Below are 20730 nucleotides of genomic sequence, written 5' to 3'. Positions count from 1 at the left end.
AAAGAGGGGAGTCTCACATTACTTTCTGCCACAATACTCCAGCACATTATTAAAAAGCTACTGTAGTTCATTCACTTACACGGCATCGCTTTATGGAACTGCAGTCAATTTTCCGGTGATTCACCCTCCTTTACATGCTCGATGTCATATGCTCAAATGGCAATTTCAGCCAATTCCAATTTCATGATATTGCTTTTAATTTAGATGAGTCCAACAGTCTTTGAAAAACAAGCCACTGAAAGCGAGGGCTGAAGAGACGTTAGCTGGTGCATTGCACAGGTTTGGTCTGGGCGCAGAAAAAGACAAGCTCCTTAAAGACTTAAAGGACACTTGCAACATGCTGAAGACCCCTAAATATCTGAGTTGATTTTACATCAATTAATAGAGGAATATTTTAAGCAAAGTTAGCAACTGAAGGCTAGCTGGCTAGCTAGCACGTGAACATCAAGTAGTGGAACACTTAGCAGCTAAAGAGCCAGATGTTTCCCTGAAGTTAACCTTGGTGGAGACCAAAAACAAAGCTAAAAGACTCCAAGTCAATGATAAAGTTCCTCCATGTGTGCTGAATGTGTTTATAGGCCACTGTTTGCTAACATTGCAGCAGCATTGGTGATAGCTGTGTTCTCAGCTAATGCTTCCAAATCACGTGTTGCAGGCTTATATATAAGTATTCAGTAAAGTATTTAGTCAAGTTTGGTAATTATTTAGTTATATTTAGTAGATCTATAATGAGCAGTTGGCATACTAGGTTTAAATATACTGATTAATGATTCTCTTCAGCAGTGACTATAATTCAAACAAGAGAAAAAATGAGATGAGTCACCTCCAGTTATGACCTGATGTCTTTGTTATTTAATGGTTATGGATTAATAGCATAACTGAACGTTTATTTGTCACTTTGATACAAATGGAGTCATTTTAACAACGAGGTGTGTTAAGAATTCAAGGATAAGCTATTCTTTCTTTAAAGACACTCGGTCCATCCATCACGACTAACACTCAGGTGTCCTTGGTCTTTCTCATCATACTTTAAATGAAAAAACGGTCTTCAATCATTTCTCCATTACTGAAACTGTCATTCACTAAATGCTGTACAAGTAAAACGCTTTACTGACCATCAGTGACCATCAATGTAGCACCACGAGCAGAGTCACACGCAAAATACTGCTGTACAAAAAAGCTTAAAAAGAGAAATAAACAGACAAAGTTGTCCTTTTTGAATGTGTCATGGCACCATTTATTTATTAAAGTTATGCATAACCTTCCAACTTGATCATTGTACAGTATATGTTGAACTTCATGACATTATTAGAATATCAGGCAGTCAGATCAGCATCGCCAACAGTAGCAGAAAGAAGCAGCAGTTCTGTCAGGAGCTGATACAGAGGGAGCATGACCGCTCCTCGTAGGAGAGGGGGGACGGGGCAAGATACCCAACAGCAGATGAGGAAGCATGACATATAGAGTGTGGGAGGGGATAAATAAGCATGAAGACCACTGGGCTGTGAGGAAAAGGAGGAGGATGACACCCATAAGTGTTCACAGGGAAAAGAACGGGGAGAATCACACGCAAAGGAGAAGAGGAGCAGACGAGAGGAAAATACCCCTCACGGTGAGGAGGAGGAGGAGGAGGAAGGAGGCAGCACAGAAATGCAACAGGACCAGATCAGAGCCTTTGGACTCTTCATTCTAGTTAACACCACACCTAGAATTTATCTGAAATTCTAGACTTTAACACAAGTTTTTTAACAATGGGATCTAACCATCACCAGTGCAACTCTGGCCTCTATCAGTCTGAATATATTCCTGCCATTTCATCAGGGTACGCTAGGCTAGTGTGCTTGTATGCTAGCGTGCACTCAACACTCACACTAACCCTGTATGACTGAAGCAGGAAAAGCAGCCAAAAAGGTAACACCATGGCCAAAAGCATGCAAGCAATGTGGGAAACACTTAAAAAAAAAAAAAGAAAAAAAAGAAAAGAAAGAAAATAAATACATCTTGGGATAAAAAAAATCTTAATACATTATCTTAAAATTTTCCTTTTCTTGTTTTGTGTTTCATATATATATATTCTAAACACACATCTTTGTACATTTTGGTATAAGTTCTCTTTCTTGCAGGGAGCTCCGGGGAAAATGGGTGTTAGATAGTAGAGGGGGTGAGGTTTGGGGGCAATCCCACTTCCCTGATTGCCTTGTGCTGATGGAGGGGGGGGCGCAACATCAACAAAGTTGACTCCTCCCTCAAACGTTTCCGCTCACACTCAGTCTCTCACTTTCTGTGGCAACCGTGGGCGACGGCGATGGAAAAAAAAAAGGGGGGCTCAGCAGTGAGAGGACAAGCTTATAGGATGTCCAGAAAGTCCAGGACACAAGAAGTAGGAACAGACTACAAGTCGGTACTCCCTCTTTGGGACCAGAGCCAAAAGCTGAGGCACGGACTTCCACTATCTCTTATCTGGGGAAAGAAATTGAGGTGTAGCATCAGAAAAAGGGGCAGAAACAGGAAGTGATTCATATTTTAAAATCTAGTAGTTCATATGCTGATACCTTTGTTTCCATCGTTGTCCGCGGCTGACCTCTCTGGCCTTTGGCGTATTAGATTATTGTACTTGGCCTCAACCTCCTGCAGCAGAAACAATTCAGCGTCAGACCAGGAAACAAAAAATGACCACAATGTGTAAATATAGCGGTTTTAAGGGTAGGTGTGCTGGTAAGCTCTTGACTGTTTATTACCTTCAGATAGTTGAGGTTGGCCTGAAGGTTTCGAAGGTGAGACAAGACCTGTCTGCTAAAAGAGGAGAGGCTGCCGGCCTGTGACGTTGAAGAAAACCTCAAGTTGATGCCAGAGTCGGCGGCGCAGCCTTGTGAGGTGCGCAGCTGCTTCCCTGTGGTTGATGCCATGATGTCATCATCTGTGCTGCTCTCCCCCGGGCCACCGTAGCCCTCCAGGACTAAATATCCTGCTGAGAGAATCAAAAGGAGACATTAGTACTCGAGAGACAATGATCACGGAGCAAGCCGCACCTGTCAGTAAATACTTAAAGAAACACGTGTCTGTAAGTATCTGTGCAGGCTCACCATAATCTTCAGGAGAATCAAAGAAGCCCGTGTCCCCCGAGCCCAGGTCCTGAGTCGGGTCCTCTGTCTGGGAGCTGTTCTTGTCTGAGCCGTTGTGGACCATCACTCGTGCGCGGCTGTCTACGGGCGTCCGCAGAGAGGTGGTCCTGAGGAGACGGGCCCCCGTGGAGCGCTTGGTTTGCTCTGCAGCCTCCTGGGACATCAGCTGGGTCACCAACACCTGCTTTAACGCTGCCACTGAGGGATGAGCGAGGGTTAATGATTTTTTTTAAATTCACACTACCTGACCTGTGTACAGCGGATTAATTAACTGCATGTGCAGCCCTTGGAGTTCTATCTGTTCTGTGTGCTTACATGTTTTCAGTGCTTCGTCTGCTCTGGAGGGAAACATGTTGAACGAGTCTCCTTCTTTGCCATCTTCAGTCACTTGGTAAGGAAGCTCCGGGTCCACAAAACCTTCCTCCTCCTCCTCTTCCTCTGCCTTTACCCCCTCAAACGGATTATTACCTGGGAGAGAACTCTGCATCACGCTTCTAGAGGCTGGACTGCTCTCTTTATCTGAGGGGGTGTGATTAGAGGAGGATTTTTTCCACACGGTTAAAATACTTCAAATAATATGGAGGAAAAAGCGAAGAAGTGAGGGGCTCCAGTTACCTGTGGACTGGGTGCTGCCGGTGGATGTGCGGTCTGGGTCTCTGCTCAGCCGCGAAACACCTGCTGTAATGATCTCCACGCCGTCTCTCTCCCCACTGGTACACAAGCAACATCTTATATTAACAACAAGCTCAATCCCAGAGAACCATCTGACCTGATCGAATTATGGAGATGAGAAAGCAACATACTCGGTCTGAGGTAATGGTATGACGCTGTGAGGTTTGACTTTCATGGCATCAGCTCTCTGGGTGATTAGACGCTGCCACCTTGAGCAAGGAAAAAAAAAAACAGCCATTACCTTTACACGTTTAACAACTCGAGCTATAAAAGTTTAATTCGTCAATGAAAGGGTATGTGGACTTGCGTTCTCTGATCTGAGACTGTGGGCGCCATCAGCTCATAGATCTGGGCTCCGTTGTCTGACATGGACAGGACGAAGAAGGACTTGTTGTCTGGCAGGAGAGAGTGTGGACGGACGGTTCAGGTGAGATTAACCACAATTCTGCTTTACATGAAGGAAGGCTGACACTTTACTCTGGGCTGTATACTTGGATTGTATCGTGAGATCGTTTGATGATCTGATCTCATCCTGGTTTATCAAATCACCGCTCTGCTATTTTTGTAAAAAGCAGAAGAGACTGGGCGTGCACTGACCTGTGGCCACAGAGCGCACCAGCACAGTGTTGAGTTTGATAATGGGGCTGAAGATGTGTTTGGTATCTGCGGTGCCTGCCAGGTTTTTACTGTGACACTTCAGGATCAGACGCTCGTCTTGTTTCTGCAGCAGAACGAGGATGTCCTCCAGGAGGAGTGTGTACAGCTCTGAAAGGAGACAGAGGATATTTGTATTCACTGTCAAAGCTGAGCGGTGGGGCTGCCGGAGTTTTTGGAAGCGATATCAAAGCTTAACAGCAATCAAACTCTTATAACGTGCTGATTACAAACCAATGGTCTTGTCCTTGTTCACTTTCCATGACAGCGGTCCCTCGTGCACCATCGTTCTCTTTGTTAGATCCAAGTTCTGACGGAGGTAGAACAGGGAAATACATTAAAGCTGATAAAGTACTTGCTGCTGGGTCCATGGAGCCATTTCCACGGCGCGCTAGCTTTCTACCAAGCAGTTATTTCAAACAGCGTGTGTGGGTGTACAACAAGTGAGTGTGCTTTAACTGGAGCTAAAAGGGTCGTGTAGATAACTCACCTTTAGCTCCAGGATCATGGGGTTGTCGGTCTGCTTTAGAGAGGAGAGGTCCAATCTCCTCTGATAGTCCTCCAACCTCTAGAGGAGAGAAGCGGAGACAGAGGAAAGGGGATAAGTAAGCGCTCTCTGAGAAGAATCCACTGCCTGGGGAGCAGAGCAGGTAGTGAAAAAACAAATTGTGGTAGAAGAGGAAATAAAGAGGAAGGACTTAAGATGAGGCCGAAAGGGAGGAAGAGAAAAGTCTCTGGGACGGCGGAAAATGGAAAGGAGATTTCAAAAAGCACCGCACCTGCTTGTCCTCGGATTCCTTTACAGCCTGGTTGACGTGATTGAGGATCTTTCTACAGCAGTCTCCTGCCTGCTTCACTTTGTCCTTCTCCACTGCGTTGTCTGCAAGATATTATGACATCAAATAAGAAGTAAGGCCTCCTTAGATCTGCAGGGGGCCGTCCAGGAAATTGATATTTCCTCTGTCCATTAACACACCATCGTTCTCAAAAATTATGATAAAGCAGGGGGGCATTATGATCCCATAATAGCTGGTTATACTTTATCGTTAGTGCGTTCTTCTCTGTGTGAGACCCAAGCTCCAGCCAAGACTAAAATGATGGACCAAATAATGGGTGAGACATTTCCCGAAATGTGCACTACCGCTCCAGGACCATTAAAATGATAATCTCTCCATTTGTCTCTGTAATTCACTAATGGTTGGCATGTTGCCACAAAGAGCCTTGCTTAAGACTTCATTTGCTTCATTTCGGTCCTCTACCTTCTATCTCAAGAGTTCATTTCCATTTTTATCCATCATGATTTATTACATTCAGATTATTAAATGCAAACTAGGTTTTATTCCTGCATCGCATGTTTCCATGCTTAACCGCAAAGTGAGTAAATTAATTTCCATACTGAATTAATTGCCTTTCAGGATCGAATTGATTCGAGGATCAGAGGAGAGAAAGGCTAGATACAACAACTGAACTCCGCTAATGAAGGTCACATGCAGAAGAGTTGCACCAAACTTCGAACAAAAATTAATTTCCACTCTTGAAAACAGTGACAACCATTAGATCAGATATGCACAATTAATAATGCAGCACAGCTCTACAGGTATCCAGCGAGTGTGATGAACTGGACCGCAGACAGGAAAGAGTATGACTAGTCAAGTCAGGACACCATAAAACTGTATCTAACAGTGACGGGAATAAGCCCACGAGTGGTTTGAAACTGTCATTTTCAAAAGTAGATCACACTTTCTCTCCCTGCGACGGAGTCAGTGATTGACTAAGTATTTGTGACAGAGCGGAACAGACTTGGAATTTGAATCAGGCAGCAGGAGAGGGATCAGTTTTTGCACCTGTGTGAACTGTAAATGGCTCGTGTGAATGCACAGATCTGCTCTGTGGCTCCTCCTGCAGGCACGCTGACGTCATTGAGGTTTCATGAGAGTCCGAAGCCACAGCTAAGTGGCCATTGTCAACTTTCATCCAATCAAGTGTCCGTTTTAATCTGCTATGAAGCTGCGCCATTTAGTCCTTTGCCATAAAATTTGTCTTTAACAATTTTGATAATTGCCAATCATCTTTTGGCAAAAATGCCCAAATTTCACTGCTTAAGGACTCTGGGAACTTGTGATGGGGTGATATTTTATAGCACAAATGACTAATGGATTAATCAAGAAAATAACAGGTAGACTAATTAAAAGTGAAAATCATTGGCTATTATCTTTCAATACAATTAATATCTACTTGCCACAAGGGTTGCAGCAGTATATCACTGTATGAAAATGAATGGTTATCATTTCATGTACATTTGCTTGTCTTTGTACTCGGTTCACCTGTATTAGAGTTAATAATAACTGTGTAATACTGTAATTTTTCCTGAGACAGTTATCATACCATGACAATCTCACATCATTGCAACCCTACTTACCTCACTGTTAGTTCGTTAAAACATCTTGTTATGAATCATCTGAGACACAGTCAGCATGTGCAGTAACTTATGCTCTAAAACAACCTTGTGTACATACGCTGATTACAACTTGAACTAATCACTGCAAACTCCTGTGAAGTAACTGACTGGCAAGGCAGCACTACAGCACCTGTGTACTTCGCGATGTTCTCTAGTAGGAGCGGGTACTTGGTGAGCCGCAGCATCTCGACAGGAATGATGTCCTTAAGCTGCAGTCGGCGACACAGTCTGTTACTTTCTGCCTCCTGAAAAGCCAGAAAAAATTACAGGTTGGGTGTGAACCAAACAGCCAAAGCACACATTACAACAAGTACAACTGGAGACTGAGACATTCATTGAGTAATTTTCAAACAAATGTCATCTCCGCTGAATAACAGTTTCCTGCAGTGCGTGAGCGCGGCGTCAGTACCTGGATGAACGAAGCAAACCGTGAGTCCTTCTTCTGCTTGGTCTTGATGATCTCCAGAGCAAAAGGCTGGTTGCTGCAGTACGTCCCCACCGCCTGCTTGATCTTCTCCTCCTCCCCGCCGCTGAACTGTTAGGACCCAACCCAACACAGGACAGAGCAGAGGCGGACAGAAACGGTGATCAGTCACTTGGTCGATCTGGGTCAGGAGTAGTTGCCATGGAAATGTCTAGCATTTAACCAGTGCGCTCCCAGAAGGGGGTCAGGCTTAAGTCCTCGTAGCAGAGACAGCTTAAGTTTTAATGTAGACTAGAGCAATACTTGGACCCTCAGGGGACCGTTCACCCTACTTATCCCCCATAGAGATGTTCTAGACAAGGCTGCCAGCTGATATGTGGCTACTTCACATCTAATGCATCACACATGATATCAAGATGCGGAGATGTCAGCCAAATCTAGGGCACCGCCTGACAGAACCATTTACAGCGAGACTTCCATTTGACTTGCTTCCCTCCGCTGTGATTACACTCCTTGTTACTGAGGAGGGCAGAGTTACTCTTTTGTGCCGTGTTTAAGGTTTTGTCTTCAGGACTTTGGTGCAGGATTTAAGGATTTAATGTCAAGTGTGCAAAAAAAACCCCAACCTTATTATCATATATTTACTGTACAAAACCATTTCCATGTCCACATGCCAAGTCAGAATGAGCAGTGAGACCGCAGAAAACAATCTCACGCAAACACCAACTGATGGGGTTTTTTTTGTCGCCATAAAGCAATTTTGGCAAACAGTTCAATTTCTTTGTGCACAATATGTTTTTTTCTTACCACATCAGTCATCTTGAAATGTATTCAGTATGAGAAAATGTTTGAAAGAGGAAATGCAATTTCAGCCTGAGAATTGTACTCACCCAGGAGAGCAAGTCGTCTCCTATCTGATCAATTACAGAAGACTCATTTCTCTTCCGAACGGCTGCCATTTGCTCGAGTATTGAAACTGAAATTCAAAGGAGAGGCAGCAATGGACAGTCAGTGAGCGTGTGTGTGTGTGTGTGTGTGTGTGTGTGTGTGTGTGTGTAAGATAACAAAGACAACGGACACAACATGAAAATGTGAGGGTACTGTGTGTATGCAGTTTTTTTCTATCATTGTGTTGTAGTTTTACTCTAAACTTGTTAAAATTCTCACTACCTTATTTTTAAGTTGTTTTTTTTATTGTGTCTCAATGGTTCAGCTTCAAGTTTAAGAGCAGTTATGCACAGGTAAAAATGTTTGATGTGCGTTTGTACCGTGCAGCTGCAGAATCTCCTCCAGGTTGGTGAAGATGTTCTTGATGTCAGCAGGAGGCAGGATGGTTTCTTTGGACAGCTTCTGGTAGAAAACGTGGTCCAAAACTCTCAACATCCGGACGTGCGCACGCTCTGTGTAGAACAGCTCTGCAGATACAATGCAAGAAGTTAATGCAAGATGGCAGACAAATGGTGCAGCTTGACATGATTGCACATTTCACAGCAGCTCGGGTGGGATCCCAGCAAATGCTCTGCTGCTGCACATTATGTCAGTCCAGCAGATCCGGGCTCAGCAGCCTCGTAGTGAACACAGCCAGGCCAGTACTGAACACGGTCTCCAAGACTGAAAGAGCCCAGTTTATTTCAACCAAACCAGAGTGTGTGACTGTTGGAACAGAGGAAAGACAAACTAAGGTAGCTTTATTTTGTTTCTGTGGAGTCTGAATAAAATGTGTTTTATGAGAAGTTAACAAGGCAGCCATGCTCCCCTTAGTTCAGTAAAACAGGGAAACTTGGATTTAGAAGGTGTGTGGTTGTATTTTACTGCTTACCAAGGAACACAGGATGATATTTTGTGAGTTTACTTGATTTATTTATTGGACTTAAAAAGCTAAAAGAGCCTGTGACATGTAGCAAACTCGCCGCTCGTATCCATCTCCCAGCTGAAACTACAGGTGTCATACTATTGGACTATCACCTCTGGTACAAAGTGATATTACGAGACAGGGTGGGCTGGGGATAGCTGGTTAGCATGCTAACTTCAGTAGATATCTCTGTAAAACAATACATATTAGATACATGTTACATGTTGCACCTTTAACGTATTGTCGTATTGTGTAAGCCGTGGCCTCACCATTGATCACTTCCTGTCTCTTGATTTCCTGAGGCCTGAGACCTGCTAGGACTTCTCGCCCCACCAGCTGCTGCCAGTATGGGGGGTCATGCTCAGAGTCTGTTCCCTGGTCGTCCTCACTCTGGACATCTGCAGCACCCAGTCCCTCAAGCCTGTAGGGCGAGACAGAAAGTTAGCTTTTCACCTAGCTGATAAAAATTCACCACTGTGTATGAACACTTATTTTTTAAATGGAAGAAGAGTCAAAATAAGCAGGTATCCTCACCTTCTTATAGCCTTTGGTGTTCCCTCATGAGCTCTACAAAAAATGTCAATAAAAAAAATCAATGTTAAAAATTAACACTCTCTGTGTAGCGAAGTAAAGCTGCAAATGTGACTGTGAATGCACCTGTCGCTTTCTCTGTCGTCCTCTTGCAGTTGGTCCAGGCTGTAAAGGTCAAAGTGCGTCGCAGGGTACGGCAACCCATCTAGAGGGTCGGGCTGAAGGCCGTCACTCAGCCTGGAGGGGCCTGAGGTCGGAGTCCCGCCTGAGAGACAAGAAACGAGTTAGAAACCACCGTCTTCTTCTGCTGACGTGTTTGATGCAGTCGTTCAGTGGCTCACCCATATCAGTGTCTCGGCTAGTCTCTGAGCTATAGGTGGCGCTGTTTGGGGACGAGGTGTTGATAGACGTGGAGTGTATGAGTTCAGAGCCCTCGCTCGATTGGCTCCCTCTTAGCCGACCAGCTTCCATGTGCTCACTTGCCCCCAGCGTGGGCTGAGACAACTGCTTCTGAGGCCGGGGGCGACCATCCAAGGCTTTACCCACTGAATACAGACGGAGAGAGAGAAAGGTGGTGTCTAAACATGAAAAAGCTTTGGAAGTAGCATCATGATTTTGCCTTATTTTAAATTCCTAACTCACCTGAGGCTGATTCTATGCGGCTGGGCCGACGCTGGGGTCCGAGGATGCTGGGAAATCTGGGTTTCTTCACTTTCTCTTCTCCCTCCTTTTCTGTCTTGATGCTTTTCTGCAGTTTATGAAAAATAAGGGATGCGTCAGGTGGATGATGAGGGAAAAAAAGAGGCAAGGTGCAAAGGGAGTGTGTTAAGTACCTTGATCTTGGGAAGAAAGTTGATCCTGACCCGTTTGGACTCCAGACTGCGAGGTTCCTTGACCCTCACACCAAGGTGCTTCATGTATGTATAGATGACATACTGCATTGTAGTGCTGAACGAAAATGACAACATTTGACTTTAGTTGATCTTTTCTGAATTCTCACCGACAAAGAAACAATTCTAAAATCTGAAGAGAACAAGCGTCCATATTGTGACTTGTACCATATGTCGTACCAGTCCTTCTCCTACAATTTCTACACAAACCATCTGCGGTGTGCTGCGACCATATGGCATTTCAAACAAGACTGTTTCAATTAGTCACACTTTTGAATTATTTAATATGAACATACTGCATAAATTAGATGTTATCTTTAAGAGACTGCCCGAGTGCTTAATTTGCAAACTGTGAGGGATGCAGAATGGGGTTTGGATGACACCAATATGTTGCTATGTGTTCGTCTTTAAAACATCCAAGACTTTGCAGATTAAAAAATGACTGTCGCTGACAAGATTTTTGCAAAAAACATTTTAAAGGAGTCAACGACTCAAAGAAAATAAGCTGTGACACAGTAATTCTTTCTGATTAGACAGTGAGTGAACAAGTGAGACACTTTATAGACTGTAAATGCTCTGAAGACAGATGGTTCGAGGGACCCTTGAAGTCTGAAATGATCTCCCTCGTATGCTTTAACAAATATTCAAATCAACCAACCAAATGATCCACAACGTGCTTGCTTACTTACCATTTCTCTTCTTCTGTGGTCTGAGTAGTTAATCTATAACCAACACAAAGAAGAAAAACTGTCAGTGGCTCATAACGCTTAGAAGCACGAGACACTGTTGTGCCCGAGCAGCACATCTCTGTATGCGTGGCATGTGCTACTCACAGGACATCCTCTATCTTGGTGATGATGTTTTCAGCGTACGAGCGCTCTCGCTCCAGAGTGACACGGTCTCTGACTCTCTCTTGGTCCAGTCTGGCCAACTCCACTTCAGCCACCGTCAGGCCCATACTGCGCTTCTGCCTACATGTGCCAACATAGTGATTGATATACTGAGGTTACGTAGGTTGCTAATGCCTCGCCAGAAAAATGACCAAACAGAAGGCAGTGAGCTAACCAAGAGACTTTTTTCTTTTCATTTGCTTGATGTGGGGATTAACCAAACTCTCAAGTTCTGCCATTAATCTTTATTGCCCACGACATAAAATAACATTTCTGAGTTGACAAGTTTACCTGAAATCCTCGAGGTTCCTCTGGATGTCGGGGAGCAGAGAGTCCTGCAGTGTTTGAACGTGCTGTCTGTTTATTTCCTCTGGGATCAGTTCTGTCCGCCGCCGGTCTGCAGACACACACACGTACTCACATATACTGTACACCAAGACACTAAAGAGACACACTAAACACTCACTGTTAAGCTTAAGCAATACTTTCCAAACCATCAGAGCATTTGATTCTCCAACACCTTAATTGGGAGCGTGCATGGCTCAGTAAGCGTTCAGCTTACAGGGACTGTGTAACTTAACAGGGACTCTCTAATGAGGACGGCCAAACGGCTAAAGCAGGCCAACAGAGGAGCAAAAGTTGACCGGAATGAAACAGAACAAAAAGCATGAAATACGTACCGAGATCAGCAGAGATGGATTCAGGAACGGCAACTTTCAAATTCTGTAAAAAATGAAATAAAATAATAATAAATTAATAAATCAAATACAAATTTATGAGTGTCATACTTTCACTGCAAATTTGAAATAATATGAATATACTGACGTCCAGCAGGACACTTTCAGTTGATATTCAATGTCAATGTGAGTGCAAATCATAAATCCAGGCACCCACAATCACATGGTTACTTACTGCTCCCCGGTCAATGAAAAAGGTGTGGAGGTCCATGAACACCCGTCTGGTCTCTTTGGAGTTGGTCTGCTTGTAGAAGTCAGCATAGAGGTAGCACAGCTGAGGACATGAGAGAGTGAGCTGTAGTGTCTGCCATGCTGCACGAAAACAGGAAATGAACACATAAAGGATTTTAACAAGGTGTGTAGGAAGAGGGCCTTACCACAGGAGCAGGGTCGAACTGGGAGATGACATGGTGAAGGAAGGCTGCGAGGTGGGCGGGGCGAGACTTGAGCTGCTCGATGCTGTTAAAGCTGTTGCACTGGCCGTTTGTCTGAAACAAAATCAGTTTGAATAACATCTAGACCTTGTTTACACAGAAAAGTTTTGAATTACAACGCCATGCTTTTACACAGTATTTTGAACGTGACAGCTGGGTTTACTGATATCATGACTGGCACAGATGCTCAGATTGCCCTGTGGTAAAATACCTGCTCCTGGTCTGAATCAAAATAGTCGTCCTCAGCTCCAATGATTTGCGAGATGAGGCGGGAGGACGAGGGACTGCTGACTGTGGTAGGGGACAGAGAGTCCTGAGGAAAAGACAGAGGTACATTGTTGAATGAGCGTTTTTCATGGAGAAATACTCCATGTGGAAATTCGTAATAGAAACATGCATACTTTTAAACTTCGATACAATACTAGTATGAACAAACAATACTCAGTGCACCTTTTGATACCAGGACAAAAAATCTCTATCTACGAAAAACCCAGTCTTGGAGTGAATCAGAACACTTTTTGAGCAGAATTTCCACACAGCCAAAGAGAATAGCTACCAGGTCAGTGGTGTCCTCGGCCTCTGGAGAGTGGCAGGAGTTGAAGCTGTTCCTGGGTGTGCTCTTTGGGCTGGGGCAGGATGACTCTCTTGGGCACAGGCTCTCTGGAAATCCAGGGCCAAATCCACGAGATATCTGGAGGTGGGACGGAACAAAACGTAACATTCTCAATCAGTCTCAATTTTACAAATCATTTATTTCACTAGTAATCTCACATCAACAACAACCAACATCATTTGAACGCAGAATCAATAAACACACTTATTGAGCCTGCACTGGTGTTGTCTAGATCAGAGGGTTTAGACATTCATTTAATTTAGGATGATGCCATAAATCAAAGCTCACCTCGTGTTGGGATCAAGGCTTAGTGTGAAGTTCAGAGGGAAATTCTAATTATATTATTTGGCAGTGCTGATAGTTGCCAACTTACAGGAGTGCTGCTCCAGGACAGGTCTGTACTGTTGTCTCCCTTAGAGGCAGGAGTGTGCTCTGTCTCAAACGTGCTACCATCGTCTGCATCACCACCTGGAACAGCCTCCTACCGATTCATGTGAACACGAGATTTGTTACTAATGATGAACAACATTATTACGCAACAGCAAGATGAAAGTCCAGAGTGAAACATGTTTTAGATGAATAGCCAACTAACCGGTTACATTGGTAATAATTAATAAATGTATAAATTAGTGAGTATTTGAAGAGTGTCGTCACGTGAAATCGAACTTTTCAAATTGAGAGAGCAGACTGATATGTTGACATACATAACACAGGCTTCAGTGAGTGGTGGATGTAAAATAAGCTGTCACACAGACACAAAAGAGTGGCTTCCCACAGAGAAAGCTTAATCCTCTGATAAGATTAGGATTAATGTTTGTCTGGAGCGATCCCTAAACACACAACACAAAATTATGCAAAGACTGCTGGGATGCTGCTGGTAGATCAGTGTGCCTAGATATCCCATTCTGTATGCAAGCACAAGGCGGTTAGTGAGTTAGAGGGGGGGGTCATTTGCTTTACCTGTGTTGCCCCAGTGGCCCTGAAGAGCTGACCCTGCAGCTGAGGAATGTGTTTCTTAGCTTCCTGGATGTCTTTCAGTAGTTTGGGGGAAGGGTTCCTGCTGTACTCCTCCTTCATGGCCTGTACAATGAGAGGGGTGAAATCAAAACAAGAAATCAGGACCGGTAGTCTCCTGTTATTTGTACACAATCAGGCAAGTAAAGGTTCAGCTTTATTGTCATTATACAATATTGGATTGCACAATGAAAGGCAGTCGTGCAGTAGCCCCCTCAACACTACATGCGCACACAGAACATGCATAAATAAATATTCAAATTTATAATTAGAGCAGAATAAAGCAATAAAAACATACAAACATAACAAACATGTAGTGACGTTTGAGGGCCACATCTATATGTGCCGCCATCTTGGCCCATAAATGTCTGAAGAAATACTGTCTCTCAAACATACACATACATACGCGCTTCCTACCCAAAATTATGTTTCATTCAAAGATGGATGAGAGCTGATCTATTCATTTCCGACATAGATATTAACAGAACATTCCTTAACAGGGTTTAGTTATATAGAACTGTGCAATAAAGGGTGCAAACCACCGAGCAAAGAACAGAGTTACAACAGAGAGGAGAAGGTATGTGACACTAATGGTTATGCTAACCTGTAGCTCCTGCTGCTCTCTGGAGAGCATCTTTTGCAAGAAGTCAACCTTCTGGTTGCAGACACTGCTATTCTCATCCTGTGGGGAAAAAACAAAAAGGGAAGCATATGGAGGATCTGTGTTAGTCTACAGGTGAGGTACATTCAAGCAGACATTAGATATACATTACAGTTAACACACATTTAAGCATACACAAAGGTTGTAAGACAGCCACCACAAAAGAAAGACAGGTAACCCTGGTGAAAGTGGGTTTAGGATGATGAGAGGATGAAGAAGGAAGTCAAGAAATAGAAAGAGGGCAACAGAAGAAACTGATGTCTTACCCATGATGGGTGAGTGGAGGAGAAGCGGTCCTGAGGACTGTAGGGGCGTTCAGCTGCTGGGGAGTTTGGAGAGGAGATGCTGACGCCCAACATTTCAGACTCTGCCTCAGACAAAGGGATCTGGGCGAGCCCTGGAGGACGCCCCAACACTGTGAGGGCCACATAGGAGCCCGCTAGAGTGGAGAAATGAAAGCAAAGTGTCAGTTTTACCGCGAGATTTGTTTTTAAAATGTGCCGTTTGCTAGAACGCAGACAGGGGAACTTACATTTGATAAGCTTCACCACCTCGATGTGATTAGAATGTGTAACAAGGGTCCCGTTAACCTGGAGGACAGGGGTAGTAGCATGATGAGAATTATGAAATATGCTAAATCCTAAACCTCCCCATTCTAGGCCCAGCTTTACAATTAGACATCTCATCCCCACACACAGACTGACCAGCAGGTGGCAGCCTATAGCCTCTGTGTTGGCCTTGGACAAGAAAACAGTGACGTTAGCAGTTTAAAGACATAGAGGCAGATGAACACAATACCTTGATGATCCTGTCTCCTGTCTGAACACCTGCCCGCATAGCAGCCCCATCTGGCAAACACGGAGGAAAAAGAGCGTTAAAGCAACAGAGGAGGTGAGGAAAGAAACAGAACAACTGGAAGAATGAAACGGACGGAGGGGAAAGAGGTGGGAAAACACAAAGACATACGATTTCATGGTGCAACTGTTGATATTTCTGCACAGCGAGTACACCATACAGCCCTGACAGACCAGATGTTGCAAAGTGACTATTTGAGTACTATTTTGAAAGACCATAACAGTGGTTATATTACAAGAAGGACCTGTTTCACAGCTCCACCCCAAACAAAGGGATTTAGGCATGAGACAGGTTATTATGAGATCCACGTCTGCCTCTATAGTCAGCAGCATACAGCTGAAGCATTTTGTAAACCAAATACAGTTCTACTAATACACTACTTGTGATGTGCACTCTGGGTCAGTTTTGTATTAGTATGGAAAATTTAAGGATGGGCTCTTGTCTGGTCAGTTGGTCTAACAGTAGAGGGACAGATATGACTGATAATTTGTGACTAAATGATTTGGACATTTGGGTTTGATCTGTTTCAGAGCAACAAAAGCTTAGTTAGACTTCATCTTGCTCCTTTAAACATGAACACCAGTATGAACAAGAAAAGTTGCAGCAAGATACTACAGATAATGTTATTTGCTTCTCAGTTCATAATGAAATAAATGATATAAGTTATTCAAATGAAACTAAGTAGATTGCTCTTCGTGTTGAGTCAGTAACAAAAGCACAAATGGGGAGCCATACAGGGAACGTTAAAGACTGCCAAACACTGATGACAGTGCAACAAAAGTCCTTTATCGGTTCCTTCCTCTTCCGTCTCTCTCCACTACTGCACAGACCGTGTAATGTTTTCTGTGATCTGATAAAAAAGCTCACATCATCCTCTACAGTTTGTGAAAGACTGCAGGGGACCACATAAGTGTCCTGTCAAAGTCCCCTTTTTAGAAGACAGCAAGGTAAAGCAGAAGCTGCAGCTACTGTGAATCTACTGAGGAGGAAACATACAGTCCACGGCTTCACTTTTCTCACTAAGTGCCAGAGTGGTGGTGGTGGTTGCCGAGTCCCAATTACCCCACAAATCTGCGAGTTCAGACCAAACTACCATGACAGTTTGATGTCAGTGCATGAAAAGGGAGCCCGTGTCTCTATTACAATTGCTTAGGCCAGAAGTCGGCGTTATAATAACATCTTTTTCTTCTTTCTTTTTACGTTTGAGATGCCGCCTTACCTTCTTTGACAAGCTGCACAAACACTGGGTTGTCACCGCTGACAGTGAGCCCAAAGCCATTTTCATCTTTCTGGATGATTACACATCGCTGGACCAGACCTGCAAGAGAGACGGACAGAAAGACATAACAGTGTCTTCAAAAAGACCAGGAAGTCGCTAAAAGAAATGTACTCAACTCACTGAAGCCAAACCAAATGCGAAGGGGTTCGAATGAGTGACAATAATCACATTGCAGTTGAGAAAGTCTAAGAACACGACTTATTACACTTGATGCTTTGAACAAGACATTTTGTGCAAAAACTGGACTTCACTAAAGGATAAGGGAATCAGGCCCACATTCACAGGTTAGGTTCACATTTGTAAGACTATCTTAAAGGTATACTCTGCAGGATTTCCCTAAAAAACAGTGTTTTGACTAAAAAACTAATCCCTCTCAATCATTACTGACCCATTAGAAGTGTGTGCTGGTGTATTTATCTGCAGGGGTTCTGCCCACTGCTTGTCTTCTTATTTTCTTCTCATTTTGCTGTGGTTGGGACGTTTCTGGGCTTGAACCTTTGCGCCCCCAGCCAATAACGGTGCGCAGGTGAGACTGGGACTTTATAAAAAGGTAGCGACCAGGTGCAGCCCATGAGCAGCTGTGATTCTTACAATAGTAGCTTGCAGTGTCCTGACAAGCAGTGCGCTTCTGATGGTATTGAGTCAGAGAGGAAGGGGGAGTTTGAATGTTATGTCTACAAACAGCAACCAACGATTCCTGTACAGTATACCTTGAAGATAGCACTCACATGCTCGTATGTACATTAGAAGAATGATTTATCTCTGTATTTGTTCCCACATCCACACTGACCATGAGGACAGTTTATCCATCACTTACACTGAAACTGCTTTAAGAAGATCTCTTTGTAGCCAATGTGGAGTAGAAGAACATTACAGTGACCAATGATGCTTTCAGTGTACAGTAAATATGTGAGTATGGTTTTAAGACACGCTTAAAAGAACTGAAACTATCCTTTAACATATCAGCATATAACCCATCTCCATCGGTCTAGGACTCTGTTGTCAGGATACGATGACAACATGCCATAATATGAGTGTGTACACAGGACGCTTGTTCTAAGGTTGGCTAATAAACAGTTATGTAGCCCAATTTTTGAGAGAGATTTGACTTATTTTTCATACGTAAAAAAAAGTTTTACACTGTCAACTAACTCCTTAGACAACAAAAAAGAATAAGAAATCCTCTTAAAATGTAAATGTTTGTGATGATCCTTCCGTGTGAGGTGATGTTTGAACAGGTCTGACACTCCACACATTGTTTTTGGTTATAGTCGTACAGGCCAGAAGGAGGAATGTTACTGTTCAGGTTTTTATGCAGTGTTTCATTATTGTTGGCAAAAAGAGATTAGAGCTTATCTAACGTCTGGCCGAGACAAGACAAGATGGTACATACAAAAGAAAGCACAATGCAAAGAATGCTAAAAAAAAAAATGCTGCCTCATGAACAAAAGGTGAGATGTTCCAATAATTGTGAGCTATCTTAAAACATATCTATAAAGCAGATTATATAAGTAACCCAAGCTGAGTAAGATGACCCTTGTTGTTTCTTGTTGTGTCTGTGATTTCCTGGTCAGCGCAGCATCAACCTGAGAGGTGAGCCGATCGATAAGGGTGGTGGTGGGGTGGGGGTGGGTTGGAGAGTGGAAGGAACAGGAGCTAATACACGGAGAGAGGTTAAGGGAGGCAAAAGCCCCAGGCGGGGGGGAGGGGTGCAGAAAGAAGGTTAGGGCGCAGGGGGGAGGGAAAAGGGGAGAGGGGGCATGAGTGTCAAGGAAACGGATGAGGCCATATGGGTTAAAGAGCGGGTGTGAATTTGCCTCTAGATGTTGATCTTGTGCCTGGGTTCTGTGCGTCACAGTATTTTAGAAATCTTTGGCTGGTGTTCACAAACCATGAGGAGTGGGAGTGCTGACACCATCACTGATCAGGTTAATCCATCTAAGCTAATGTATTATTCAGAGGTTTAACTGATACTCAGTCAGCACCCTTCGCTGAGACACAGGGGACTGTACTCTGGAGAACAAACTGACCTTTAATACTGACAGAGTACCTTTAGCCCCACAATCACAAAAAGGAGGAACTCAAGTCGTTAGAGTGCTGCATGCAAAAGGTCAGACTACTTTTCTTAAATCCAGAAGTCTGAGCGTTCGGTGCTTCAAATGCTGTTCTGTGATAAAAGATTTTTATCTGGGACTTTCTTCACTTCTAAACTGGTGCGAGACCAGACACAAAAGAGATAACTGATTCAAACAGGAAGAACCCACATTTGCATCGTTTAATATGACCGATTATCTTGATAAACTGTGTCCCTGACAGAGAGTAGACATCAGCAGAGACGGGCATTTCGGACAGCTGCCTTCTGACAACTCACTGCATGTGAGGTCAGGCGCCCACTACAAGTCACTTTGTTGGAATTCTCCAATTACTGTCTACGTCTGTCTGAAGAAAAGTGTCTCACACGAGGTAAGAAGCGAGAGAGAGCAGTTGCACAAAGTTCTGACGACACCTTTACGCCACAGGGGTCATGAGGTTCCATAATGACCGTGATAACATGTGGATTTTGAAAACATGTCACTAAACCCTTGGTTCAGTGGACGCTTTAGGCTTTAGCCTCAGTGAAGGTAAGTCCTCGTAAGCATGTGAACATTTTTTTTTATCACATTTCACATCACTTAACTAGACATTTAGTATTAAGGTCTAACTCAAGTGTGGGATTACATTTTAAAGTAGCCCGTACAACTGCATCCTAAATCCAAAATCTGTCTTTTAAGTAGTACTGAGCACAGCTGCTAAGGTCTTCTAGTGCAGATTCCAATAGTGACCATTTTTCAATACTGGAAAAAGTTACAGAAGCATCCAAGGACTGAGATGGGAGTGCTGTATTTAGCTGTATTGTAGCAAAAAAAAAAAAAAAAAAAAAAAAGACTCACCGAGCATGCAGATGGACAGTGGAAAAGATGTGCTTTGAATAGTTTCTATTGTTTTGGGTTTTTTTTTTTTTGTTTTTTTTTTTAGTATCTAAAGCCAAATATCTCCCAACCTGGCAAAGTAATCACTGAGCAAGTTGTATTAATCAACAACAGGTACACAGACCCAAAAGCTGGTGATTGGAAACAGAAAGGCCAACTACACATAATGATGGGAACATACGCTTTGCTTTGGCTTCAGGCACCGTCATCCTATCTAGCGAATGATGATGCCAAACCTTGTAACAGAGCTAGCAGTGAGCACGATGGACCGCTCAGATTTTAGGCTTTGCTGCTGCGCTAAAAAAACAGAATTATTTGAACCAAAATCCCATTTACCACCGACATTTTAAGCTAAGATTTAGAACATTAGCAAGATGCTCAACTGTTGGGACTTTCTGCCTTTCTTCGTTTCATATGGCTTCATGAACGTGTGTTGGGCCATATTAACCATTTTCTCTAACTATTTTATAGACCAAATAACTGCCAGATTAACCTATAATTAAACTAATTGTTAGCAGAAGTGTAAGCATGGAGTGCACATCAGATAAATCATATGCTGATATAATGCACCAGTTAATCTGAACCCAACTCAGAGGGGCATGCAACTCAGGCTTCTGACCATGCAGTCAATTATTATAATGATTAAAAATAAAGAAAACTCTTTTACCATCACTC

At 43.4% G+C, this 20730-nt stretch overlaps 1 protein-coding gene across 4 annotated transcripts in view; it reads right to left on the bottom strand.

The window, feature by feature from the left end:
- Positions 1-1218: 1218 nt before the first annotated feature.
- Positions 1219-20730, bottom strand: part of arhgef12a (Rho guanine nucleotide exchange factor (GEF) 12a) — a 37729-nt gene continuing 18217 nt past the window's right edge. For 3 of the 4 annotated variants that reach the window (XM_076734865.1, XM_076734861.1, XM_076734862.1), the window contains 37 exons: positions 17027-17125; positions 15751-15800; positions 15485-15542; positions 15219-15391; positions 14896-14973; positions 14238-14357; positions 13651-13758; positions 13221-13355; positions 12876-12977; positions 12608-12718; positions 12406-12504; positions 12174-12216; positions 11785-11890; positions 11437-11574; positions 11293-11325; positions 10547-10661; positions 10356-10461; positions 10055-10258; positions 9840-9978; positions 9717-9749; positions 9452-9603; positions 8599-8745; positions 8221-8306; positions 7316-7441; positions 7037-7151; positions 5228-5328; positions 4939-5016; positions 4683-4758; positions 4392-4559; positions 4102-4189; positions 3926-4003; positions 3738-3832; positions 3438-3641; positions 3084-3320; positions 2739-2968; positions 2553-2628; positions 1219-2460 (listed from right to left, as the gene is read on the bottom strand). In XM_076734865.1, the coding sequence (XP_076590980.1) occupies positions 2450-2460; positions 2553-2628; positions 2739-2968; positions 3084-3320; positions 3438-3641; positions 3738-3832; positions 3926-4003; positions 4102-4189; positions 4392-4559; positions 4683-4758; positions 4939-5016; positions 5228-5328; positions 7037-7151; positions 7316-7441; positions 8221-8306; positions 8599-8745; positions 9452-9603; positions 9717-9749; positions 9840-9978; positions 10055-10258; positions 10356-10461; positions 10547-10661; positions 11293-11325; positions 11437-11574; positions 11785-11890; positions 12174-12216; positions 12406-12504; positions 12608-12718; positions 12876-12977; positions 13221-13355; positions 13651-13758; positions 14238-14357; positions 14896-14973; positions 15219-15391; positions 15485-15542; positions 15751-15800; positions 17027-17125 (4118 nt within the window). In that variant the 3' untranslated portion in view covers positions 1219-2449. The remainder of the gene's footprint in view (positions 2461-2552; positions 2629-2738; positions 2969-3083; positions 3321-3437; positions 3642-3737; positions 3833-3925; positions 4004-4101; positions 4190-4391; positions 4560-4682; positions 4759-4938; positions 5017-5227; positions 5329-7036; positions 7152-7315; positions 7442-8220; positions 8307-8598; positions 8746-9451; positions 9604-9716; positions 9750-9839; positions 9979-10054; positions 10259-10355; positions 10462-10546; positions 10662-11292; positions 11326-11436; positions 11575-11784; positions 11891-12173; positions 12217-12405; positions 12505-12607; positions 12719-12875; positions 12978-13220; positions 13356-13650; positions 13759-14237; positions 14358-14895; positions 14974-15218; positions 15392-15484; positions 15543-15750; positions 15801-17026; positions 17126-20730) is intronic. The other variant, XM_076734863.1, reaches the window with a different exon arrangement.

This window comes from Chaetodon auriga, chromosome 7 (genome assembly GCF_051107435.1).
Source record: "Chaetodon auriga isolate fChaAug3 chromosome 7, fChaAug3.hap1, whole genome shotgun sequence".
In the NCBI taxonomy this organism is placed as follows: Eukaryota; Metazoa; Chordata; class Actinopteri; order Chaetodontiformes; family Chaetodontidae; genus Chaetodon; species Chaetodon auriga.
This window is presented reverse-complemented; position numbering and strand designations above follow the sequence as displayed.